Raw genomic sequence first — 27,655 nt, 5'->3', positions numbered from 1 at the left:
ACGTCCTGATCTCGGAGGGCACTGCGAGACAGCTGCAGTGGTGGCTTACGGACCGCGATTGGGTCAGCGGCAGATCCCTCTCCCTTCCCCAACCGGAACACGTAGTTGTGACAGATGCGTCCCTCCAGGGCTGGGGAGGCCACATGGGAGAGGCGGAGATCAGAGGCCTCTGGTCTCCGGCGGAGACCCGGCTCCACATCAACCTGTTGGAGCTCCGGGCGATTCGTCTGGCACTGAAGGCATTCCTCCCCTCTGTCCGGGGGAGTGTAGTGCAGGTATTCACGGACAACACCACCGCCATGTGGTACTGCAACAAACAAGGCGGAGTGGGGTCGTGGATCCTTTGTCAGGAGGCTCTTCGCCTTTGGCAATGGCTGGAACGCCAGGGTGTGACCCTGGTGGCTTAACACCTGGCAGGTTCTCTGAACGCCAGGGCGGACGAGCTCAGTCGTCGGTGCATGATGGATCACGAATGGCGTCTGAACTCAGACGTGGCGCAAGGCCTCTTTCAGCGATGGGGAGAGCCTTGGTTAGATCTATTCGCCACCGAAGAGAACGCGCAATGTCATCAGTTCTGCGCGTTGGAATTTCCAAGGCGGCACTCGCTCGGAGACGCTTTTCGTCGCGAGTGGAGTTGCGGTCTGTTGTACGCCTTTCCGCCTATACCACTTCTGCCCAGAGTGCTGAAGATCAAGCGCGACCGGGCCCAAGTCATCCTTGTGGCTCCGGACTGGGCGAGAAGGTACTGGTATCCAGAGCTACTCAGTCTGTCAGTCGATCCCCCGGTTCGTCTGCCTCTTCAGGAGGACCTTCTGTCGCAGGGGACGGTCCTCCACCCGAACCTGTCCAGTCTCCACCTCCATGCTTGGAGATTGAGCGGCGACAGTTGAGGCCATTTGACTTGCCTCCTGAAGTTTGTAACATCATTCTGGCAGCCAGGCGTCCCTCCACAAAGTCGGTATACGCCTGCAGGTGGAACAGATTTGTGGCATGGTGCACAGCAAAGGCTGTGGATCCCCTCAAGTCCCCTATTGTAAACAGATTTCTTAAAGGCATCACACACACGTTTCCTCCTGTTCCGTTTGTGATGCCTCAGTGGGACTTGAACCTGGTTCTTACGTTTCTGATGTGCGCTCCCTTTGAGCCACTTCACAACTGTCCTCTTCGCCTTCTGACTTTGAAGACTGCTTTCCTGGTTGCCATCACCTCTGCCAGGAGAGTGAGTGAGCTCCAGGCTCTTTCTTGTACTCCACCTTTCCTTTCTGTCCATCCGGACAAAGTGGTGCTACGTACCAAACCTTCTTTCCTGCCCAAGGTTGTCACGGCCTTCCACATCGGGCAGTCTATCACCTTGCCAACCTTCTTTCCGCCACCGCATCAATCAATCAATCAATCAATCAATCAATGCATTTGTATAGCGCACTACTCACCCGGAGGGTCTCAAGGCGCTGGGGGGAGGGGGTCCGCTACTGCTCGAACAGCCAGGTCTTGAGCTGCTTCCTGAAGGCGAGGTGGTCCTGGGTCAGGCGGAGGTGGGTAGGAAGGGAGTTCCAAGTCTTGGCGGCCAGGTAGGAGAAGGACCTTCCTCCTGTGGTGGCTCTTCGGATGCGGGGGACGGCGGCGAGGGCGTGGCTGGTCGATCGAAGCTGGCGTTTGGGAGCATAGAAGTTGAGGCGGCTGTTGAGGTATCCTGGTCCTTGGTTGTGTAGGGCTTTGTGTGCGTGGGTGAGGAGCCGGAAGGTGATTCTCTTGTTGACCGGGAGCCAGTGCAGGTCTCTCAGGTGTCCGGAGATGTGGCTGCGGCGGGGGATGTCCAGGATGAGTCGTGCTGAGGTGTTCTGGATCCGCTGAAATCTCTTCTGGAGTTTGGCGGTGGTTCCGGTGTAGAGGGAGTTGCCATAGTCCAGCCGGCTGGTGACGAGGGCCTGGGTGACCGTCTTCCTGGTCTCGGTGGGGATCCATCGGAATATCTTACGTAGCATGCGCAGGATGTTGAAGCACGACGAGGAGACGGGGTTGACTTGTCTGGTCATGGAGAGGGAGGAGTCCAGGATGAAGCCCAGGTTGCGTGCGTGGTCTGTTGGTTTGGGTGCGCTGCCCAGGGTGGGGGGCCACCAGGAGTCGTCCCAGGCGGAGGGTGAGGATCCCAGGATGAGGACTTCCGTCTTGTCCGAGTTCAGTTTCAGGCGGCTGTTCGACATCCATGTGGCTACGTCTGTCATCCCTTCGTGCAGGTTGGCTCTGGCGGTGGCGGGGTCGTTAGTGAGGGAGAGGATCAGCTGGGTGTCGTCGGCGTAGGAGATGATGTTCAGGTTGTGCTGGCGTGCGATGGCTGCGAGGGGGCTCATGTATACGTTGAAGAGTGTTGGGCTGAGCTAGGAGCCTTGAGGAACGCCGCAGATGACTTCGGTGGCCTCCGATCTGAACGGGGGGAGGCGGACTCTGTGTCCTTCCGGCAAGGAAGGAGGTGATCCACTCCAGTGCCTTCTCCTGGATTCCGACGTTGCTGAGGCGCTGTACTAGGGTACGGTGGCAGACAGTGTCGAAGGCCGCGGAGAGGTCCAGGAGGATGAGGGCCGCTGTTTCTCCGTTGTCAAGCAGGGCTCGGATGTCATCGGTAGCAGCGATCAGGGCGGTCTCGGTGCTGTGGTTGGCCCGGAAGCCAGACTGCGAGAGGTCGAGGGAGCCGTTTGTCTTGAGGAAGGCGGACAGTTGCTTGTTGACGGTCTTCTCGATGACTTTTGCCGGAAACGGGAGCAGCGAGATGGGGCGGTAGTTCTTGAGGTCGGTTGGGTCTGCTGATGATTTCTTGAGTAGAGCGCTGAGTTCGGCGTGCTTCCAGCTCTCCGGGAAGGTGGGATGTCGAAGGAGGTGTTGATGATGTCCCGCAGGTGGGGTGCGATGACAGCGTCGGCCTTGTTGAAGACGTGGTGAGGGCAGGGGTCTGTCGGAGATCCGGAGTGGATGGAGTTCATCGTGCGGGTGGTGTCTTCGGTGCTGATCGGGGTCCAGGCGCGGAGGGTGGTGGTGGGGGGCGGTGGTTCGGTCATGGCGTGCGTCGGTTGAGTGCTGAAGCTGTTGTGTATGTCTGCGATCTTGTTGTGGAAGTAGGAGGCGAGGGAGTTGCAGAGGTCTTGCGAAGGGGTGATGTTGTTGTTTCCGGCGTTGGGGTTGGAGAGCTCTTTCACGATGTTGAAGAGTTCCTTGCTGTTGTGTGCGTTGTTGTCCAGTCGTTCCTTGAATGCGGTTTTCTTGGTGGCGTGGATCAGCTGGTGGTGTTTTCGGGTGGCGAGCTTGAGGGCAGTCATGTTGTCCGGTGTTGGGTCTCTGCGCCAGGTTTTCTCAAGTGCTCTGCAGTTCTTCTTGGAGCTCTTGAGTTCGTCGTTAAACCATGGGGCTTTCTTGCTGCCGGGTCTGCTCGGCGGGGTCTTAAGCGGGGCGAGGTCGTCTGCGCAGTCGCTGATCCATTTCGTGAGGTTGGTGGCTGCTTGGCTGGGGTTGGTTGTGCTGGTGGGAGGGTTCTTGCTCAGGGAAGTAGCGAGCTGGTCTGTAGTGATCTTGTTCCAGCTTCTGCGGGGAGCCTGTTGCTGGTGATGGTGGAGCGTGGTCCTTCTGAAGCTGAAGTGGACGCAGCTGTGGTCCGTCCAGTGGAGTCCCGTGGCGTGGCTGAAGGCGATGTCCTTGCTGGAAGAGAAGATCGGGTCGAGTGTGTGTCCGGCGTAGTGGGTGGGGGTGGTCACCAGTTGCTTGAGTCCGAGGTTGGCGAGGTTGTCCAGCAGGGTGGTGGTGTTGCGGTCGTTGTTGTTCTCCAGGTGGAAGTTGAGGTCCCCGAGGAGGATGTAGTCGGCGGAGGGGAGGGCGTGTGGGCTGATGAAGTCGGCGATGTCCTCGCTGAATTGTGTGCGTGGTCCCGGGGGTCTGTAGATGAGGGTGCCTCTGAGGGTGGTCTTGGGGTTGGCGTGGATCTGAAAGTGCAGGTGTTCGGCAGGTGCGAGGGTGTCGTCGGTGTTGGTCGTGATGCGGATGGTGTTCCTGTGGATGATGGCGATGCCTCCTCCTGTCTGGTTGACGCGGTCTCTCCGGATGATCTTGTAGCCTTCTGGGATGGCGATGGCGATGTCAGGCGCTGAGGAGGCGTTCATCCAGGTTTCCGTGACGAAGGCGACGTCTGGGTCTGTGGTGTCGAGCAGGTTCCATAGCTCGACGGCGTGTCTGTGGACGGAGCGGGTGTTGAGCAGGATGCACTTCAGGTGGGTGCTGCTGGTGTTCGGCTTGGTGGGTGCTGGTGTGGCGTGGGTCCGGTTGCAGGTGAACTTGCAGGAGTGGCAGCTGAAGGGTCCGTGGGTGCGTCTCGGTGTGGCTCGGTAGCAGCCCGGTGTTCGGCCGGTGTTGAGTGCGTTGAGGTCAGTGGCGTCGTAGGTCCGTTGGGACGGCTTCCGGCGGTGGGGACCAGGGGTCCTGGCACTGGGCGCGGTCCAGGCGCGGACGGGCGCAGACGGGCTTACCTTTGGCGCGCCCGCTGCGCGTGCACGCTGCGCGGACGCTCTGGGGGCGTCATAAGAAGGGAGCCGGCAGGGAGGGTCAGCTGGGAGGTGGGGAGCGCGTGGGCCAATCGGCAAGCGGGGGGGCGGCAGGAACGGCGGGAAAAAACGGCGGCCTTGGTGGGCGGCCCTGCGGCGGCTGGGGCGCCGGATCGGCGTCTGGCAGGCAGCAGGTAGAGGTAGGCAGGCAGAGCAGGCGGGGAGCGTGGGGGCGACCAGGCCGTGGAGGGCGCAGTGGTCGCATCCCTCTAAAGAGGAAGAGCGGCTCCACCGTCTGGACCCAAAACGTGCGCTCTCATTTTATTTGGATCGCACACGCCAGTTCCGGGTGGATGACCAACTCTTTGTTGGTTACGTGGGCGCTAAGAAGGGGAAAGCGGTACATAAGAGGACCATCTCCCGGTGGATCATCTTGTGTATCCAGGCATGCTACTCCCTGGCTAGGAAGGAGCCCCCGGCTGGATTGCGGGCTCATTCTACCCGAGCAACGGCGGGCTACCACTGCCCTGGGCAGGGGTGTGCCCTTACATGACATCTGTCAGGCAGCTACGTGGGCATCGCTGCACACGTTTGCAAGACACTACTGCCTGGACAGCCAAGTCCGGAGGGATGGCTTCTTTGGCCGTTCCGTCCTCCAGGACTTTCTGGTGTGATTATTGGTGCGCAGACCCACCACCGGGGTTGGTATTGCTGGGGTATCTATTCTAAGGTAAGGAATCTAATACTAACGTGTCTCTTTCAGATGCACAAGTTACTACTTGTGTAACGATATATCTGTAAGAGACATTAGTTAGTATTAGATTCCTTACCGACCCACCCATCCTCCCCGTTCTGCGAACCAATATCTAGGGTTAGGGTTGTCCCCTTCAGGGCCCTAGTTTCAATGGCACCAGTGTTGGTTTTTAACATGGCTCTGCGTTTCTGGCGCGGAAAAGCTGTGTCTAAGAACTGACGTCAGCACGCGGAGGCGGCGTCTAGGTACTCCGACGACGTCATCACGGCGCCCACGACGCCGACGACGGACGCGGAGCCGCAGACGACGCCTACCGACGCGCCAGGGTACTGCTACGCAAAAAGTCTGACGCCTGGGGATTATCTAAGGTAAGGAATCTAATACGAACTAATGTCTCTTACAGATATATCGTTACACAAGTAATAACTTGTGCTTTAATGACATTGCTCACCATTGTCAGTATCTCACTCTGCTCACCAGTGAAAACTTCTCACAGCCATTGTCCTTGTTATAAAAATGTATTAAGTGAAAGCTTTCTTGTATGAAACATATGTTATGTCGTGATCCCATTATATGCCGTCTATTTATAAAAAGAAGTGCATGAAAACATATTACACTATTATGCTTGCGTACCTGGGTGGTGTGGAAACGTAATAATGTAATTGGAATTGAAATCTTTATACTGTGTTATGTTCATTGACAACTTTGTCAGGTAGTGGTAGGCTCAGGAATCATCATGTTCTGAAGTACATTGGACATTTTAGCAAAAGGAACCTTGTTTTCAAACCCGGCAAAGGGGGTAGGGTTTTGTGAGGAGAATAGAGTCAGTATTTGAGGATATGAATGCTATTTACCTCCCAAGTCTGACAAATAATGATTGCTAATGTAGATATTTGTTACCTGTATATATTGTCATCATTGTTCACTTTGCGCCGTTCACGCTGTTCACCCTGCTCACTTGCGTCGTCACTTTTCACTTGTATATATTGCTTCACACCAAGTGCCTTCAGGTTGTCACAAGATTTCTTCTGTACAGTGCTGCTTTAACTGTATGCCCTTGTGCAACTTCGTTTGATGTAACTTTGGCAATTAACAGCCTTCAAACACCTTCATTGAGTCTCCTTGTTTCTTGCTTATGTAATGCAGTTTGCATGCATGTTTAACTGTCTTTTTAAGTGAAACCTTTTGGAACATTGTTTTTCTATATACATACATTACCCAGTTCCAACGTGGTTTATGGGTCCTACTCCTGTTCATTTTCGCTACCTTTCACATCTCTGCATACTGTACAGCTGTGGTGCAGGCTTCCTTCCCCCAATTGCACAGTACATAGCTTAAAAATTGACCGCACCGTTTAACATACACATTTTTTCAGCACCGTGGTGCTCGCTTCCTTTCACACCTCTGCGCAGCTGTGGTGCTTGCTACCTTTGACATCTCTGCACAGTGCACAGCTGTCATGCGTACTTCCTTCCCCCATTGCACAGTACACAGCTTCAAAATGGACCGCACCTTTTAACATTCACGTTTTTTCATCACTTAGCACCACCTCAGCATCACTTAGTGCCACCTATGTATCATTCAGCATCACCTGTTTTGTGTTTTAAACTTGTGGTTTTTCCTGCACATGATTGCTTCCATTTAACATATTAAAATGTGGGATTTGCAGTCCAAACTCTGTAGTGTTTCCCTCTCATTCCTGGTGACTATTCAGTTTTCCCTCCAAATTTCCCCTTTGCTCTGCGCTAAGACCTGTATGTTAAAGAATGCACCCCCCAGCCACCATTTTGTGTTAACAAGCCTGTGAAACCAACCCCCCTGCCTCTCCCCTCCCCCCCCCCCCCCCCCAAAGCAACAGGGATATTCTACAGCAGAGGGTGCTTCTGTGAGCTGGTTAAACTGTGTTTAATAGGGACTGTGCACTTCGTTTTTTGGCCAGGAGAGGGAATAAAGTCTCATTCAAACAGTATTGTTAGATTTCAAGTCTGTGAGGCCTTTACCTGCGGAAGTCTGAACAGGAGAAGGAGCTCCCCAGCCCCCACCCCTAGGCCAGCAGACCTAGGACTGGGGATTGGTTATTCAGCTATCAGGCACATCTGAGACCTCCCCTCACACCTGCCCAGGTCACTTATGGCTTTGCTGGGTGCACCCCAAATCATTCTAGTCCATCTTGTGAGTTGCAGCCTAACTGTGCCCCAGATTGTAGTGAGCAGAGTCCAGGAAGTAGTAAGGAGGCAGACTAGTGCTGTCTATCCCCCCCCCCAAAAAAAAAGATTTAAAAAAACTATTTTCCCTTTCAGTGATTACTGTCTTTGCCTGTGGTTGTTACAGTTTAAAATTGTAGTTTTAACCTGCCTGTGATTGCATATTTTATCACTTGTTTTGTGTTTTAAACTTGTGGTTTTTTTCCTGCCCATGATTGCTTCCATTTAACATGTTGAATTGTGGGATTTGCAGTCCAAACTCTGTAGTTTTTCCCTCTCATTCCTGGTGACTATTCAGTTTTCCCTCCAAATTTCTCCTTTGCTCTGTGCTAAGACCTGTTAAACAGTGCATCCCCAGCCACCATTTTGTGTTAACAAGCCTGCAACCTGCCCCAGTTCACTCCACTACGATCTAGTCTATCCCATTCCCCTATAAACTACCCCACTCCAATCTAACCTACTCCTCTCAATCCAACCCAATTAATCCCACCTCATTTTACTGCACTCCACCACAGTCTACCACACTCCACTCAAATCAACCCCACTCAGCTCAAATCTAACCCAGTTTACCCTAATCCACTTCATTCGACCCCAAGTCACCCCACTCCAATGTACCTCAATCCAACCCACTCCAACCTACCCGAATCCACTTTACTCCAGTCCAATTTACCCCACTCCATTCTAATTTACCCCAATCCACTCCATTGCAATTTACCCCACTCCACTCCAAACTCTACTGTAATCTATCCAACTCCTGCCCAGTCTTATTCAATACCCCCACTCCAATCTACCTCACTCCACCGCCGTCTACCTTACTTCAATCTACCAGTCTACCTCAATCCACTCCAATCTGCCACACTCCAATCCAACCACTATACCCCACTCCACTGTACTCCATTCCACTCTACCCAAATCTACCCTACTCCACTTCATCCAGTCAACCCCACTCCAATTTACCACACTCCACTGAAATCTAACACATTCCACTTCAATCTAACCCACTCCACCCTAGTCCAATCTACCCCACTCCATCCCAATCTACCCCACCCCAATCTACTCAAATGTACTCTACTTCAATCTACAACTCCAATTTACCTCACTCAACCTCACTACAATCTACCCCACTCCAATCCACTCCATCCAATTTTCCCCACTGTACTCCAGACTACCCCACTCATCCCCCTCCAATCTACCCCACTCCAATATACCCCACTCCATTCTAATCTACCCCACTCTACTCTTCCCCAATCTATTTCACTCCACTCCAAGCTCAACTACACTTCAATCTCTCCAACTGCACCCCACTCTTCTCACTCCACTTTACCCGAGTCTACCATACTCCATCCCACTCCAGTCTACCAAATACCACCCAAATCTACCCCATTCAATCTCACTCCACCCCACCCCACTCCAATCTACCATATTCTACTCTAAGTCAACCTACCCATCTCCAATCCACCTTATCCAATCCTTTCTACTCCAATCTACACCACTCCTCTCTACTCCAACCTACACCACCCCATCCTAATCTGCTCCACACCAATCGATCCAGCCCCACTTCAATCTACTCCGTTCATAACTACCCCACTCCAAACTACCCCTCTCCTATCTCACTCCAATCTACGCCACATCACTCTAAATTACCCAACCATAGCCTGCCCACTCTATCTACTCCACCCCACTCCAGTCTACTCCTATCCACTCCAATCTACTCAAGATATCCCACTCCACTCTACCCTGATCTACCCCACGCCACTCTACCCCAGTCAACCCCTTCTACTCCCTCCACTTCACCCCAATCTACCCCAATTCATCTTCCCCACTTCAATCTATCCCACTCCAATCTACCCCAATCTACTCATCTTTAATCTACCCCATTCTAACCCAATCTACCCCACTGTACCCTCTATCCCAATTTACCCCACTCCACCCCACGATATATATATAAATAATCCCCGGGCTATAGAAGATGAGGCATAATGAAGAACCCTTCAAAAGTTTAATGTAACATATTATTTCTCACAGGCCTCTCTGGAGTATGGAGCTCTTCATCAAACATGCTACAAGTGGATCCCAAAACTGGTGCAGCAGTAGCAAGAGATTCGGGAGTGGTCACCATCTACTATGAGATTCCTGGACTGCTTAAAACATACAGAGAGGTAAGCTGCTTGGACTGTTACAGGAACTTTGTAGGTCAACATAACTGTACTTCTAGTTACCAAAGACATCTGTAATTCCACTTGGTAGGGTTGTTAAACTCTGTTATTGAAGCTTTGTCAACATCTATGTAAAAAGAAAATATATATATAACTTTTGTGTGCCTATCCAGGCCGGTAAGAACTTATACTACATGCTAAAGACATGCTCTGATGGATACTTCTAACTGAAGATTCTTCAACTTTATAATGTTCCTAGGTGCTAGACTGGATTGGGATATTTTTGTAGGAGTTTTCCCATGGGCCAGTAGGTGATGTCTTGTGGCTCCTTACCTCCCTGGGACTAACAGATTGGAGAGTATATAAGTACCACTCCTACACGCAATATCTGTTCCTTTTTTTTCGCACTCTTTGACTTAGATCAGGAGTTCACTGCCAACTTTGTTGTTCTTCCGACAACTTATACATTTCTACCACAGTGTGTAAGGTAACAATGTCAGCACTGAAACCTACAGGATTCAAGCTGTGCCGAGAGTGCTAGAAGCAAATGTTAATAACAGTGCAGAACAAAGTGTGTTTGGGGTGCTTGGGCACCAGATACGACAATAGGCTGTGATCAGAGCAACAATCTAGCTTCAAATCACAGGCACACATGCAGTTCTGGCCTGAAGGTGAAAAGTCCACATCTTAGTTGAAGTCCAGACTTAATCACAATAAGGCCAAGTGGAACTCCACCCCATCCTGCCTCTCAGAGTCTAGAAGTTCAAGATCATCAAGATAAACATTGCAATCCACTGGTGTGACCTGAACCTTATCCAATCTCACAATTGGTGCTGGTGTTTCCTAAATATTCTAGACTGCCTTCAATCCTGTAGCAGATAGTGGACTGCGAAGAGATCATACTGCAGACCTTTGGTGTTATGCTGGCTCCCTCTGGTGTGCCTTCACTCCCCACGGAGAAGCAAGGGTCTCTAGTCAAACTCCCTCTGGTGGGTCGGCCCCAGTGCCTTTTTGGGAACCTGCACTCCTGTCTTGACCTTAGAACCGGTGCTAGTTCCACGGTAACTCTTTCCAATCCAGTGGTGATAACGAACCTGCCAGCCCAAGATCTGGTCATAACTTGATCTTTGGCCATGAACTGATTTTGGCCCGCTCCAGGCCAAAGTTATGCCATGAGATCACAAAGGCACACCCAGACTCTAATCTAAGACCTCTGCTACAATGCTTATATTATCAGAGGTTCAAAGCTTTCCTTGGATCGAGTTCTGATCCTGTGGAGGATGCACCTAATTGCACTGATGATGAGGGGGAGGGCTACAAAGTATTTCTCCTCATTCTTCTGATGGTGCCATGCACGTAGAACTCCAAAATACCAGTGGGCTAAAGACATCCCCTGAAACGGAGCTAGATTTGCTTCCTTAACTACCAGTGAAATAAATTGTCTTGTTTGCATTGGTAGTTCTGAGAGCAACTGAAGGTCTAGAGTTGCAACTGCCCACTAGTGAGACGAGGGTGAACGTGTTGCCTGGGATTCTTGAACTAAAGCTGGCTTCTTCTGAGTCAATACTGCCTTTTAAAAATGTCTGTAACAGTGCCCTTATGGCGACATGTTTTATGCCACGTTCATGCACCTATAATTAGGTGACAAAGGCTGGATCCCGGTGACCTGGACTTCTGAACTAAATATCCTACACTGGAAAGCCTTGTCCGGCATCGACATGAGGTCATTCTAAATTCCTTTCAATAAATACCTCAGACTTAGAATCAAAAATAATTGATGCATTCAGAAAGAAAATGCTTTGTTTGGCTGGTTCATCTCTCAGATCCACTAACACAATTTGTTTCCTGGGAAGGTACATCCATATATAGTGGGATATGACCAACAAGACAATGCCTGCCGCCCGAGGATCTTGGGGCCTTTTTAGCCGATATGAATCATAATAGTTAGGATCTTGTGAAGTATGCAGTCCGAGCTGGCCAGGATAATACTAATTGCATAGGCAGAGCAATTTACACCAGCGTCAAGCTTGGGCGACATGAATGGATGAGCCCAACTGGGTTTTTTGGGGACGTGCCAGAATCCTTAATGAACAGGCCCTCTGGTGGTTCCATGGTATTTGGTGAAAAGACTGATTAGACCCTATAACATTTTATAGATTCACCCCACAATTAGGTCCTTGGAACTATTATCACTAGCATAGCAATTTCCACAATGATGCAGGGAGTTTAGGGATTACTCCAGCAGGCCATTTTACAGAGAGTGCCAGCCTTCTCAATCTGTACTGCATGATACGGTTCCAGCTCTGCCTAGAGCACTGCAGCAGCCAAAACCAGTTGCGCCAGCAAGGGCAGCAATCCAATAAGTTTTCTTCTGCTTCAACTCTGGGACTCTGCCTTTTTCTGCCCTCAAAGTCCCATGCAAGGCTGCCAGGAGGCAATATATACATCTTTTCATCCCCAGCTATAAATCTATCACTCCAGACAGGTGTGTCTTACAAATTGTTCAAGGAGCTATGGTCAAACCTTTCATATCTTCCCCACCCATTTTCCTAATACTTCAGAGCAACTTTCGTAAGAGCAATCCTCAGTCCTGATCCATGAATTAGAGTGTCTAGTAGTGCCATCGAGCGGGTTCCAGACTCAGAGAAGGAGGACATTTGATGGTGGCCCCAGACATGCAGTACATATATTTCTATTCACCTGTCCTGCAGTCCCATCAGCGTAATCTGTGGCTCAAGGTGGGCAGGAAACATTTTCAGTTTTCATGCTTCCTTTTCAGCCTTACCATGGGTGTTCATGAAAGTGATTGTGGTGGTCACTACCCATCTTCTGAGATTGAGGACCTGTATTTCCAAACCTCAACAAACTTGGTGCAGTCAGAGATCAGATCCAGTGCACGTTCTACCCCTGACATCTTTCTGTTTTCCCACCATTTGAGCCAAAGTCCCAACTGTGTCCAAAGCAGAGGATTCTCTTCATTCTGTTCTTGACATGGTGGAGTGCAAGGTCGTTGCACTGCTGATATAAGTCTGGGAGTTTAAGGGTATGACCACAGTGTTTCAGGCTCAATTTGAGGAGGTGGCGAGGATGGCTCCGAGGCTTCTTGAACTACTAGCATCCGGTTTCCTTCATACCTCGGATATCCTGTGTAGGCTTTGCAGTGGAACCTCTGGTTTCGGAGGGTCTAGCATCAGGGTTGTTCTCGGACTCCACCCAGATCTTGCAGGATCCTCTGTGGTGGCATGTGCCAACTCGATTTGCGGCAGGCTCTCTCCCTTCCCCACTCAGAATCACAATTGTGACAGGCGCATCACGACTGGCGTGCTGGGGTGACCTGGGGAAGGAGGAGATCAAAGGCCACTGGTTGCCGGCGGGTAGCCCCTCCAAACTGGGCATATAACATCAACTTCTTGCATGTGAGTAGTGAGTGGTGTATAAAGTCTAATACTTGGCATTTGGGAGGCATAACTCTGCCGGGTCCTATGGTGTCAGTGCTTGACATTTATAAATACTTAACTATGTGATGGAAATCCATGGTTTGTAGTGGAGTGTCTTTCTGAGCATATGTGGTAGTATTCAGACCATGCCTTTCATGTGGTTGGCACATGCATCTGCACAAATAAATCTCGCATGTTCATACCTGAGCAGAGGGTGGCAATACCTGACAGATGGTCGGTACCTGGGCATGTGAAGTGAGTGACAGATGGTCGGTACCTGGCCATGTGAAGTGAGTGCATACTCATCAGTGTAAAAACTGGCATGGCAATATGTGCTTAGTTTGCAGTGTGGAATATTACATGGACATGTGTGATCTATTAGGACAAATGGCTTTGCCGTGTCTTTAACCTGATAAATAATTTAGCTGCATGGGAATTTAAGACTTCAACAAAGTAAGAAGTACTGATACATTGGACTTGTCATCTTTTTTTAAAAGACATGGCTTATTTGAACAACATCACCGACAGCCTGCATTTCATTTCAGCAGCCGTATTAGCATATTGAGCACCTTATTGCATAGCCATATTTTGAAAGCATCATTGACATTGTGTGTACTGGTGTAATGGAGCAGCAACGCCTACACGCTGGCACGTTATGTTTTTATTTAGCTTGTCCCTGTGAAGGAATTGACAGAACCCTGAAATATTAGCGACCACTTGGGTGTGTTGCAAGTACCCTGACGTATGGTAGCAGCCGACTGAAGTACACAGGGTGTTTATTTTCCAACACTGACATTTTGAAGGTCTATATACAGGAATACAAAAATATGAAAGGCATTAAAACTGTACAGAATATACACAACGAAAAATATTTGCACTGCCTACCGAACAAATGAAAAAAGGAAAGTGAAATCAGATGTCAAATCCTTGCGAGGCTGCTATGGAATGATCGAGACAACTATTGTCAAAATCTCTTTTTTCTAAAGACCAGTTGTATTAGCAAGGACTTTATTTCAGTGCCGATTGCAATGCTCTCTTCTCTAGACAGTTATTGAGTGCAACTCTCTGACTGTTCTATTGAACTCTTTCCCCTTTTCCGCCAAAGACACGAAAGCAAGTCACACCCCTGCCGTGTACTTCTTGCTTTAAGGCCCTATCTCTTTGTTCGTGTCTCTTTCAGATCATGATTCATGCACCACAGAAGACCACAGCCATGCACATAAGTGAAGAGAAGACGAAGATCCAAGGCGTGACTGCCTCGAAAATTATTGTTACAGTTGGAGACCAAACCAGCAACTTAAAAGGTATTTTTCACTGATCGTTTTCTTATTTCTGATCAAGTGTCCTACTAAGAGTGTCTGATACATTTATTGCAGGAAATCATTTCATTTAATCCTGTCCCTATTTTGGAAAGAACTATGTGCCCGAGAATACTCGTTTAAAATATGTTGAACAGTTTTATGTTGGGAAAACAGCCCTTTGTAACCTCGTGGGCTCAGCGAGGAGAAAGGCAAACAGATGCAAGTGCCTTCTATAATAAAATAGTTTTCTTGCATGCCTTCAGTTGACGTGTCAAAATCGTGATAAAAGCATGCCATGTATGTAGGCTGCACAATGACGCACTCCTGTGACCAATTTATGTGTAAATCTATTGGTTGGTTTAAACATATGCAGATATTTATCCCTTCTCGTTATTCTTTGAAGTTCAAAGCTCACAGATGTCTTAAAGCATCTTGAACCCTCCTTAGGTTGATACAGCTGTTAGTAAGAAAGAGAATGTAATTGTGTCGATGTAGAGAATGAAGCATGTAGTCGACGTGACGTGTACGGGTCTTAGTGCTGTGCAAAGCAGAGGCTGTTCTCTCATTACCCCAGGTGCAGCCTGTGGCTGCTCCTGCGTCAAAAGTCAGGATGGGTGGTGACTGTCATCCCGAGGCTCATGCTGGAGGCCCTTCAGGAGGAGCAATCACATTAACCCAGGAGTCTCATAATTGTTTTCTGTGTATTCGCCTGATGCGCGTTTATAATTTTGTAAAGCGATGTTGCCCATTAAATGTCAAGTCCAGGCTATATCAGATCACTGGATAACTAAATACATTTATCAGGGTGCTTGCCCATGCACTAAAGTGTCCCTTGTCCATGCCAAAGTACAGCCACTCAGAGCGCAGGGTCAGTTTCTGATACAGGTGTGAAGGGCCCTCACTCTCCCACCACATGTAAATCTCTGTGAGCCACTACACGGGGGTGATTGTTCAGACTTCAATGAAATTGCGACCACTATTCCTTCCTATGTTATGTTTGAGAGCCCCCTGCGATGTAAAGTACATCTTTACTTCGAAAACACATTTGCACTGCAGCACCATTTAGCTGAAGTAGTAGATTGAAATATCCATCAATAGTTTGCAATTTCTAATGAGAAAAGATTCCAGTGCTGTGATGTTTGGACAATCCCAGTGTTGTGAACTAAAGGTTAGTGCTGCAGGCGCTGTAAAGGAGTGCTTGCAGATGGTCAGAACACTGCAGTAAAACAAATGATGGTCCAGTCTTGCATCGTTTCAGCAACATTGTCTGGCCTTTTTCTCTCGACTGGAACTCCTGGAGCATCGAATCAGATCATCTAATGCAGACATCCAGAACTCATTTCCTTTTTGACTTCATGACAGTTATTGCAATGTTGGATGAGCCTGCTTCCTCAAACAGGCACTTCATTGCCCTATCCCCTTATAACAAAATAAGCTCTGACCTCACTCTCTGGTAGGTGTATAGAAGAACCACCTCTCCAGAAGACATTGGGCCAGATGTACGACCCATAGATTTTGTGACTTGCAAATTGCGTCACTTAGCGACTGGCAATTTGTGACTTGCAAAATGCAATGTACACCAGTGTCTCAGACACTGTTAGCAATTCCCAATGGGGTTTCAAAATGCATGCCTCATCAATATTCATGAGGCAAGTGCAATTTGCGACCCCATTGGATTCTTGGATTCATCCCAGATCTCTTGATTGGGGTGAGTGATTGAAAAGTTTCAGCGTTCCATCGATCATCTTTTTGTGTTTGCAATGTTTGCCCTAAGTGGCCAAGGGTGTGCCCAGACATGGGTCCCTTGCTCACTGTGCCGCAGGATTCAAGCTAGCCTGGCTGATGAGAGGTGAGACCTCAAAATTAGTCCCAGGATGCTTGTTTCCAGCCCAGGGAGGACCTGTCCTGACAGTTCGGGCTGGAATGCTCCCATGAGGGGCAGGGTCAAGACTGATTTGCATATGGCTAGGTCCAAACTGGGTTTTTATAGTGAGCAAAAGAACGATTAATTCAATCAAGATCTCTTGACTTGGGGGGTACGTGGTTGAAAAGATTCAGCACTCTGTCCATCATCTTGTGTTTGCCAAGTATATTGGACAGTGTTCTTTCCTTGGAGAGGTGTGGCGCAGCGGCCAGGGCGGCTGACTACAGAGCACGGGGCTCATGATTCGATCCCCAGCACTGGAGGCAGCTCAGCTCAGCATTATGTGACTCTAGGCATTAGCTCACATAATCTCCCTGATGCCCCCCAGTGCCTTGAGACCCTTAGGGGGGATTAGTTTGTGCTTTACAAATACCATGTTAATTTTTCATAATCCAAGTTAGAGGAACGGGGATGAGTAGAGGGGAATAGGACAGCATACACACATTTGTTCAATTTGTATATATTGTTAACCGGAACTGCTGCTCCTTGCACTATCCTAATTTTGACCTCGATTTAGAAAACTGTTTTTATCATTCAAAACCTAGACCACATTTTGAAAATAAATGATCGAATATTGATATTGCTCATCTAAAACCACAAGATCTCTTAAATGTGTTTAGGCTGTCAGTGATATCCATTCACGAATAGAAATTAGTTTAAAACCATATTCTGCTTTACTTTAAGGATTGTGCTCATCTGTTCAGATTGAAGCCCTGCAAGAACTGCACCCAGAGGACAGCATTGGCTGCCATCTTCATTTCAATGCCAAACCATTTGAATTTCCAGCACATGATATCTTTACAACAAAACCTGGATTTGATGCACAATCAGGTAAGATGCCCAGTAGTCTCGAATACAGTGGTCATACATTTTACTAGCTTTTTATTACTGATATACCCATCTAGGTACTTAAGTATCATCATGAGTTCTGATTCTCCTAAAGGTGTATTCAAAAGGTACCTTCAGGACCTTCATCAGCATTGGCATGAAAGTAGATTTTTGTGTACTACGTGCTTAAAAGATTTAGATTGCATGGTAGAGGCATGTTCTGCCTTCGCAGAGGCCCATTTCATGGACCTCTGCAATGTTCCTCATACAAATGAATGGAAGAAGTCTTGTTTACAAGGGATATGAACAAGGGATGCCTTTTGTCAAATCCCCACTCCTCTGAAAGCTCAGGCTTCTTTGTACTCCTATCTCCCATTACATGACCTCAAGGGACTTTAGGGAACATCTATAACTGTCTGATACATGGTTGGTGTTTATAGTAATGGTGTCCTTTTCATGATTTTCTCTGTTTCAAAAATATAATTTAAAAGCTTGATTAAAATACAAAAGGACGCGTGGATGGGTATGGTATGCGCTAAGTCCTCGGAGAATCAGAAAACCAAGTGAAAATGCTCCAAGGATATTAGGTAATGACTGCCCTGTGTTGCCAGCTATGTGAACAGCAGTCCACACATATAGTAAGATCAATAATCAATACCTTGAGCAACAAAAGTTCATAGTAAATTGAAAAGTCCACACAATTCTTCTTCCTAACGATCTTAAAATGCTTGATTGTCATGGCATTGCCAGCATCACCGTCATATTTCTAATCATGATCAATTGTTGATACCAACGGTGCACAAGTTGGCTTTTTCACTATGTGCTAATATCCTTGTGTGCCAGGAAATTGCACCACCATACCAGTAGAACGGTCATGGAAGAAGACCAGATTTTGCTACTCATGACTATTTGAGGCAATTCAAACCCTCATCGGGCACACATCGATCTTTTTATACCCTTTTCTCTAAAAGGCTATCCGTGTTTTACTAAAAAAAGATTGGAATCAATTTTAACCAACTAATTACTTGGAAATTACCAAGAAACGTATAAAGACCACTTTTGGAGAATATCTTATACAATCTTACATCTAATCTAGTTATGGGCATTAATTCTCCTAGGAGCATGTAGTTCAGCTCTAGTAAGCTATTCCCTTGTGTCTGGACACCATCGACATGAGACTTTAAAGAATTTAGATCTCCATTCTTGATGAGTTCCTGGTTTATCTATACCTCTATATCGAGGCAAAACTGATCGATGCCGCAGGAAGGGAAACCGGAAAATCTTCATGCAAGGTCAGGAAAGAGACACAGGCGTGTGGACAGGTGCTAGGAAACTGAAATTGTATAGTGCAGGTGGAGCTTGCTGTTGACTGCAGTGCAGAAGAAATGAGACAAAGTGTTTTCTGGCTAGTTATACGCTGAGAAACGGAATGTTGAGTAAAACAATGTCTGCAATAGTCCTAAGACGTGGTAGACCAGTGGGCTAGGCAGGATCATAAGAGCTTAGACTGGTACTTTTTAAAAGTCCAAAAAAACTGATCAATAGCAATAATAATAAGAGAAAGTCCATCAGGCAAAAAACTGTTTCTTGGCAAGTAAAACTTTGAAAGTGATTTGGTTTGCAGAGCAATGAAAGTTTGTAAAACCCATTACACTTAGGCACAACTATGGGTCGTCAGTACAGCTAGCCAAATGCAGAATGTATAGTCTGTTTAAGGCACCATTTCACTGTGGAGACTAGCATAATAACATGATAGAATATTTTCTGAGGCATTACAGATAATTATGCTACAGGGAAGGGCTCTACCAATGACCTCGATTCAGAGGGAATTAACTCTGTCATGCTGGAGCAGGGTAATAAAGGAGGTAGAAAAGTCTTGAGGTTGCAGAAGTTAGAAGCAACACTCCAAAACAGAAAGGACAGTGTCACTACTGCGTAATGTTGTGACAAAATTATTAAATCTAGCATGTTTAACAAGTAGTCAGCAAGGAACACTGCTGAGAGTGCGGTGTCTCATTATCCCCCTTTTCTGAATGAGGAGAGTTGCATTTCTTTTTTGCAGATGATATTGCTGAATGTGGGTAGACTTTCCCTGATATACGCCATGCATGGAATAATTGAGGCAAACATTTTCCGTTTAATTTATTGTGGCAGCCATTTGCCAGTGGATACAGTCATGTTGGTTAAAGTAACTCTACTCATGGTGGATCCAGCCTGCAGTTCAAAGGGATGAGTATGGAAAGTATCCCTTGTTTTAGTGTTCTAGGTCAGATGACTAAGGCCACGTCTTGGATTCAGAATTTTCCCTACACCCTCTGCCTGTGGACAAAAGGTGCAGCTTGAGGTACTGTAGAGGTCTTCTCTGGTGTCATGGATCATATCTGTCTATCTTAACATTTTGGTTCTCATGCAGGTCATTCTGTGCCCAGCTACTCATACTGCTATACTTAAGGTTTTCCAGTTTTCCAGTGGCAGTTGGAGTTGCTTTTCCCCCCACATAAAAAGCTATGCATCTTAATTATTTGGTTATTAGCCTTTAAAGGAGTCACCCATGTGGTTTGGCATGTGCTGTTCAGAGTGATCAAAGTGCATCGCCTCCACTTGTTTGTAATTAGTCCAACGTGACTACCCCAAACCACCTCTGAACCACTTCTGCTTTCTAATGACATCCTTTAACCCCTTCCAAGCTCATGACGAGCTCAGCTCGTCATGAGGTACGCCTGTCGTACGCTCATGACGAGCTGAGCTCGTCATGTAACGCGGTAATTGCGAATCTGCAGCGCAGCGCAGTAAAACGCTCAGCGCGGAAGGTGTTAACATGTTGCAGTCATCCTGCCACCAGGTGCATAACCACAGGGTACTCCTATCATTTGTCAAACTTTCACTCAGTCTCTGGTTGCAGGCCCTTATCTTTTGGCATCCACCCTGCCAAATCACTTCAGGCAGATTTGGGAGGTTCCCAAAGAGAACAACGGCTTTCCCCTTCCTTATGAGGTTCGCGATTCTTCCCAGGACCAAGGCATCATTGAGTTTCCTGTGGACATTGCTTCCTCGCAACAGTTTGCTTCCTCACAACAGTTTGCTTCCTGCACCAGGTTTTAGTTGTGACACATTTAACTCCCAATTGTGGCAGGCCTCCTGCAGCCTGGCAAATTTCTGCCTTTAAGGAAAACATTTTTGCTCCATTTCAGACAGTATAGACATCCCACCAAGGTCAGAAGGAATTGATCCCTTCTCCAGCTCAGTTATTTCTCTTAAGTACAGGTACACATGAAGGTTGTGGATTGGGCCTGGAAGAAGTCAGACTTTCACTAGTTGTTCACATATTTCCCCTGAGTAGTGACTAGCTATCATTACTACATTCATTTCCTTTCAATAAAGCCAGTCATTATTCAGAAAGCACTTTGTTATTCATAGGTGAATTCTCCTTTTCATAGCAAACCCTCAACCCACTTACCCCCAGTCGACACAAGAATACATACTGCCACACCCTAACACTCTAGGTAGCTGGTTTCTGACAGCTTTCTTTGCACTTGATGCACTTTTTTCAGAATCCTCAAGATTATTTCTTCATCCTATTCCACAGTTCTTTTTAATTTCTAGTCCCTTTGTCCTTAGCCAGACAGCAATTTGGTGACTGTCCATTAAATTGTAGTCTAAGACATTTCTTCATCCTCCTCACCATCATTTATAGATTAAGGAAACTCATGTATGGTGACGAAAACACCACTGGCAAGAGTAGGTGTTAAAGCAGGACATTTTGGGACTTATTGGAGTGCATTACTGAAAGGGTGTTGTCTCTAGTTTGACCACTGTAGAGTTGTCCAGTAGGTTTAATTTTTTTTATTTTGGGGTACATTGACATTTTGGCAGCTCGACTTTGACAATTGTCTGTGAATTAATGTCCGAGATGTATGAACTAACCATTCAGAACACACCTCTCTTTTTTTTTGTAATGCTTATTTCTCAAAAATTACTGAACGATTTACACTGCAGAAAGAAAGGCACGCCAGAATAAGTTCTCGATTCATGCTCAGTTTATTGTACTTCTGTTAAGCATTTTTTGCTTGAGCAGCTATCAAAACCCCATTGTATAATCCGTATGTGCAGAATGTAATATGTGGATTATTACTATTGCTCAGTGGTCGAGGGGCCAGTCGCTCAAGAGATGCTAAGCCTTGAGTGGGACACGCTGCACCGTCGATCCTTCAACAGTAAACGCCAATCACATATTACACTTGGAACAGCTGCAGATATCATTTATACCATGGTGTGTTTCCATTTATATTTATTTTGAAATTAGGAATTTAACCAAAACTTTGATGCAAAGGGTCAAATTCAAGCAATTAGGTAAAATCACTTTGGAGAGACCTCCTGACCAAAAGCAGCATTGCTTCAGTGTATAAAGTCATTGTAAAAGGCAATCTATGAGGCAAGTGATCTGTGATTCTCATGCAAATGTTGCTGTACAGTGGTAATAAGGATTATTTTTTTTTTAAACAGATTTTATTTGTCAAAATATCACATGTGGCGCAGATCTCTGTACCCCAGAGACAACTGCCGCATGTAAGATACAAATATTGAATTTGACAATTTTACGTATAAGAAGGCAGGAAAATATGAAAGGCAATACAAATTAAATCTGTCCCACAAAACAACCAACCCCAGTGCACTGTCCTCTTATTCTGGAGCAATTTATCACTGACTCGAACTGCCATTGAGCAACATAACAGCCCATCCTTCACCAAACAATTTACTGCCCAGGAACTGCAGACAAATCACAGGTAGATGCAGATAGTGGAAGAACTAGCAGTCGGGGATATGGAAGTCACACTGGGTCTCTGCTCCGGTCCCCCTGAGGCGGTTCAAGCTGCAGGCCTTTGTAGTCCGCCCAGCTCTTCCAGATCTTATAGTGCTTCCGTGGACAACCCCTGGCCTCTAATATTGGGATCTCCAAACCCATACAAAGATCCACATCATTTTTCAAAGCCGAGATCGAGGGGACAACTGCCGCATTCCAGGCTCTAGCTATTATGATTAATTAAATTTCTAATGCGCGCAGCTACCCTAGACAGGCTTTCCCGGCGCAGGCATGTATCTCTTCGCCAGGGTAAAACCCAGGAGCATGAGATGACGCTTATAAATGTTGCCCCAATCCCTTTCATCACATGTAGGAGGACTAGCTTCAGCAAATTAGGGAGCTCCCACCCCAGCACTTCAGAAAGACAGGCCAGAACCCCTCCGCCAGAATCGTGCTAATGCAGTACAATGCCAGACAGTGTACAGCAGGGTCCCTTTCTCATGCTCGCAACGGAGGCACACCAGGGAAGCCACCAAGCCTGCCCTCCAGAGCTTGACCCTGGTATAACAAACCTGATGAAGGTATTTAAATTGAATAAGCTGCAGGCTCATTGCAAAAGCTGCCCCTCGCGGGGAAGCCAGAGCCTCTGTCCAGTCCTCCTCTTTCATCTGACCCACAACGCCCTCCCAGGCCTCCCTTAAATGCTGCAGCGAAGGGGAACAGTGTGTAACTATGGACTGGTAGATTTTGGAAGTCTTATGGTCCAGGAGGTGTCCCTTAAATACCTTGGCCTCCACCGGGCTGAACTTATTTTTATTTCTTATTTCACGGCCATACTTTTAGAGCGCACGGCTACCCCAGGAGGTGTCCCGGCGCTTTAGCAAAGAGACCTGAAATCCAAGAACACAACGAAAAGCAGACGCTGCAGTCACAGTGGTTACACAGCGAAGAGCATGGTCTTCAGCTCTTTCCTAAAAGCTAAAAGACAGTTAGCTTTACGGAGGGAGAAAGGGAGCTCATTCCAAAGGCATGCTGCCACATATTGAAAGGACCGCCCTCCCATCCGGACTCGTTTGATGATAGGCACCTCCATTTTAGCCAAGTCTGCTGACCGCAGCAACCTCCGTGGCACATAGAAAGCAGTACGCTTCCTTATGTAGCTGGGACCTACATCATGAAGGGCTTTAAACGCCAGCGTGAGAATTTTGAACCTGATTCTTTTCGAAATAGGCAACCAATGCAGCCTATTTAAAAGCAGAGACGCACCGGCTCTTCTAGGCAGACCAAATATAGCTCGGGCCGCCGAATTTTGAACAATTTGCAGTCTGGCCAGTAAATACTTGGGCAGACCTGCAAAGAGCGCATTTGCGTAGTCTAATCGTGACCCCACTAATGCCTGGACTATAGTCTTACGGTATTGCAGGGAAAGCAGTGGCAGAAATTTCCTCAGCATTTTAAGAATGCCGAAGCATTTCCCTGCTAACCCCATAATGTGGGGACGAAACGATAGATCATCGTCAAAAACCACTCCCAGATTTTTCACTTGGGAGGATGACTTCTCAGGAGGGAACATGTCCTGGGGCCACCACGACCTCCAGCTCGGATCGGGGGCACAGCCGAAGAAAAGCAACTCGGACTTATCCGAGTTGCATTTCAGGCTGTGCCGCTGAAACCACGCGAAGACTGCACTCAGACAGTCTTTAATCCTGCCGCCGTCAAAAACCTCTCCCTTGCTGCACGTAAACAGGAGCTGGGTGTCGTCAGCATATGAGATGATCCGGGCCCCATAAGCCTCCGCTACCACCACCAGAGGAGCCATATAGATGTTAAATATGGTGGGGCTCAGAATGGAACCTTGAGGAACCCCAACCTCCAGCGATGGCATTTCAGCTGAGAACGGTGGAGCCCAGATCACCTGCCGGCGGCCCGATAGAAAGGATTGAAACCAATCCAACACCGTCCCCCGCAGTCCGATCTCCCTGAGTCTTAAAAGGAGGCCGGCATGAGGGACGGTGTCAAAAGCCGCCGATAAGTCCAACATGACCAGCATCGCCCTTCCCCTTCGATCGAGCGTCTCCCTGATGGCGTCGGTTACCTCCACTAGGGCTGTCTCCGTGCTATAATTGGCACGGAAACCCGATTGAGAATCATGGAGAGAATGGTTATTCTCAATAAAGGTGGTAAGTGTATGTTGAACATGCTTCTCAACCACCTTCGCCAGAGCAGGGAGGAGGGAGATTGGTCTGTAGTTGGCCGGCAGCAAAGGATCTAACAGAGGTTTTTTGATCAGCGGCAGAATAAGCGCGTGTTTCCATTCCCTGGGCACCACTCCAGAACTCAAAGACAGATTGAGCAGGGGGTTCAACAAGCTGTTTACTGCTGATGCCACCCTGCCCAAACACTTTGCTGGGCATGCATCCAGGGGTGAGCCAGATTGAAGCCGCGACAGTAGCTCCAGCGATGTTTCATAGGACAACTGTGGAAAGACCGATAGTGTGGGTCTGGCCTCTTCCTCCAAGGATGGTACTGGACTCCAAGTAAGACATAAGTCGTCAGCAGCCGCGGGGAGAGCCACAGGGGGGAAGGAATCTTGAATGATTTTGATTTTTGTGACAAAGAAGTCAGCCAACTTCCTAATCCACTCTTCTGTATGAGAGTGTGTGAGGGCGCCAGCAGCAGGATCAACAAACTCTTTCACAATTCTGAAAAGTTCTCTGCTCGTGTTATCCGCCCGATCTATTCTATGCTCCAGATGTTCTTTTTTGGCTTCCGAGATACGTTTGTGGTACTGTTTTATAACGTCTCGGTATTTAAGTTTCTCCACAGGGTCATATTTGCGCCGCCAGAGTCTTTCCACTTTTTTACAGTCTTGGCGCATATTCCGTGAGGCGGAAGTGAACCAAGGCGCGGAATCATGGCAGGGGACTGTTCTAGTTGGCTTCACTGGAGCCAGCTCTACAAATCTCATTTGCAGCCATTCCTGAACCAAATTCAGGTCAGCATCTAAGTTCCCTGTAAGTATACACGGGTGTTGACAGAGAGCATCCGATAGCATATCTGCTGTCACCAGGTGAAACGCTCTGGACTGACGGAACCCCTCCTTCTGCGTTCTATGGCTGGCTCTAAATCCGCGCAAAATGACGAAATTTATTAAAAAGTGGTCAGACCAAAGAACTGGGAGCGGTGGGGACACCTCAATCGGGACCGTGGAAAAGACTAAATCTTGTGTGTGGCCTTTGATGTGGGTAGGACTGTCAATAAAAGGGGCTAGCCCCAGCAGCGCAGTAATATCCCGCAGCTTGGATGCATCAGCATCCAGTAACGAGTCCATATGTAGATTTAAGTCGCCCAACAACATACAGTGTGCTGATCGCAAACAGGGTACCGAGAGAGCCGCCTGCAGATCTTTGAAAAAAGAGCCGATTGGCCCAGGCGGTCTATAGACGAGAATCCCTGTGCATGTCTGAGAGGCAGAAAGACTCAGTGAAAAGCCTAAAGCTTCGCAACCTGCGATATTCTCCACAGGAAAAGAGGAGCATTCCAAGGCTTTATCCACTATTAAGGCCACCCCACCGCCTCTACCCCCAACTCTATCCCTCCTTAAGATGGTGTATTTAGAGGGAAGGGCACAGGCAACATCCGGGTCAGAACCTACCCCGAGCCACGTCTCTGTTAAAAAAAGACATGATATGTTGGAGTCTACTAAAAGATTCCAAATGTCCGTAGCGTGGCGGGCCAGGGACCTGGTGTTCAGTAGGGCACAATGATAATTCCGAATAGGAGATGGGGAGGCAGGAGATGACGAGGATGTTGGGCGCCACCCACACGCGGGGCAGCCTTTCCCCAAAAGACGACCTCCAGGGAATAGATATTTACAGCCCTGAGGATGAGACCGCAAAGCTAACAAACACTCCGCGCTATAGGTGAACATTCCGAAGGTGGCAAGTAACACACGCCTCCGAACCCAGGAAGCGCCTGGTCTATAAATGAGCCGCCAACCAGAGCCCCGCCTTACACGCCTCCGAGACGCTGACGAGCGCAGACGGGCGGGACTCTGGCGCGACTCAGGCGCAGGGAAGGCGCGACCGCTGCGCGTTACCGCTGCGCTCCTCAAGCGAGCTTTAAATAGCGTCGTCTCGGCGTCCCAGGTGACCTGGACGCTCCAAGATGGCGCTCGCGCTTCTTCCCCAAACTAAGATGGCGCTCACACCCACAACCTCCCGGTAACCCGGACCCGCCAAACAGCGGTGATCTTTCTACGAATTATGTGCAGGTAAGGGCCAGCGCGTGCTTCAGAGCAGGAGAGAAGGCAGTTTTAAAAATTAAATTATATCCTCAAAAAAAAAAAAAACTCCGGCAACGAGTCAAGACCCTCCAGACTGGGAGAGATAGCATGCCTGAATTGTAAGTATTTAAAAAATGGGGTCTTCGGCATCTGAAAGCCCTTCTGGAACGCTTGAAAGGATTTTAAAACCTGACTCTGCATGACGTTACCCAATGTGGATATCCCGATACTGTCCCAGTCGCGGAACCCAGATAGAATCGCCAATTGCGGAAAGCGGCCATTATGCCATAGTGTGGTCTCCCGAGTTAACCTGTTCCACCAGCCCATCCTCCGTAACACCTGCCTCCAGATCTGAAAAACAATCTGCGTGGCAGACGGTAGGGAGCGTCTCAACGGGTCAGAATAAAGAATAGTGTGTAGAGTGTGGTCACCCACGCAGCACTGCTCCACGGCATAAGCCGGGTCTGCCCTATCCCGTACCACCACTCATTTAAAGCAAGTAGATGCAATGCAACATTGTAAGACCAAATGTCAGAAGTTGCCAGCCCCCCGCAATACGTAGACAGAAAACCAGTCCGGATCGCCATTCTAACTGACCCAAGGCAGAGTTCAACTGACGAAACCACCACAGGAAAATCGGATAGGGATGATTCTGCAGTTGATACAGTAGGCCCGGGAGGAACACCATCTTAAAAATAGCTGACCAGCCGTAAATGGACAGGGACTTGTGGGACCAGATCTTGACATCCTCACGCACAGGCTCCCATACTGGTGCGAGGTTTCGCTCCCAAGCCGTGGGTAATAAGGAATTTGACCTTTGCAGTGTATTAATATGTGTCAATTTGTACTATTGCTCATTGTAACATGTTATTGGACGACATTTGCTTTCACTAGCATTTTATTCATCTGTATATAGTAATGTAATAAGTTGTTTGCATGTATGAGCATCTTCCTTTCTTGAAAGATGCTAAATGTGATACAATTAGAAAACTGGATATCTGATGATAAATTTATAATTTCAGGTCATTATATTTGTTCTATATCGATGCAAAGACTTAGTGATAAACAACTGAAACATCTTACCATGAGTAAAACTGCACTACTCGTGACAGCTTCACTTCAAGGCATCTCTTTCTCTGGGCAGCAAATAAGTGCTAATGTTCCCTTCAATCCAGGATTTTATGCTGACCAAACTGAAATTGTCTTAAGCAACCATCACATGAGTTCTGATGTTAAAATATTTGGAGCCACGGACATACTTGAAAATCTAGAAGTAAGTGAGTTTTTAAAAGTATGTGTGCATTTGATTCTCCTGTATGAGCATTCACCAATAAAAAAGTATACATGACCTTTATAAATAAATATAACATTCTACGCCTCTGTAAATGCAGTGTAAAAAGAAATATATATTTAATCGATAAAGGCTTGTTTCATTAATTTCTTTC

At 47.8% G+C, this 27,655-nt stretch overlaps 1 protein-coding gene across 1 annotated transcript in view; it reads left to right on the top strand.

The window, feature by feature from the left end:
- NUP210 (nucleoporin 210) overlaps positions 1 to 27,655 on the top strand; it is a 524,741-nt gene that overhangs the window by 436,506 nt on the left and 60,580 nt on the right. The window contains exons 33-36 of the mRNA XM_078661451.1: positions 9,504 to 9,637; positions 14,252 to 14,375; positions 16,981 to 17,127; positions 27,233 to 27,483. Coding sequence (XP_078517577.1) covers positions 9,504 to 9,637; positions 14,252 to 14,375; positions 16,981 to 17,127; positions 27,233 to 27,483 — 656 coding nt within the window. The remainder of the gene's footprint in view (positions 1 to 9,503; positions 9,638 to 14,251; positions 14,376 to 16,980; positions 17,128 to 27,232; positions 27,484 to 27,655) is intronic.

Source organism: Lissotriton helveticus, chromosome 9, assembly GCF_964261635.1.
Source record: "Lissotriton helveticus chromosome 9, aLisHel1.1, whole genome shotgun sequence".
NCBI classification, from domain to species: domain Eukaryota; kingdom Metazoa; phylum Chordata; class Amphibia; order Caudata; family Salamandridae; genus Lissotriton; species Lissotriton helveticus.
Note: the sequence above shows the minus strand (reverse complement) of the source record. Positions and strands in the feature narration are given on the sequence as shown.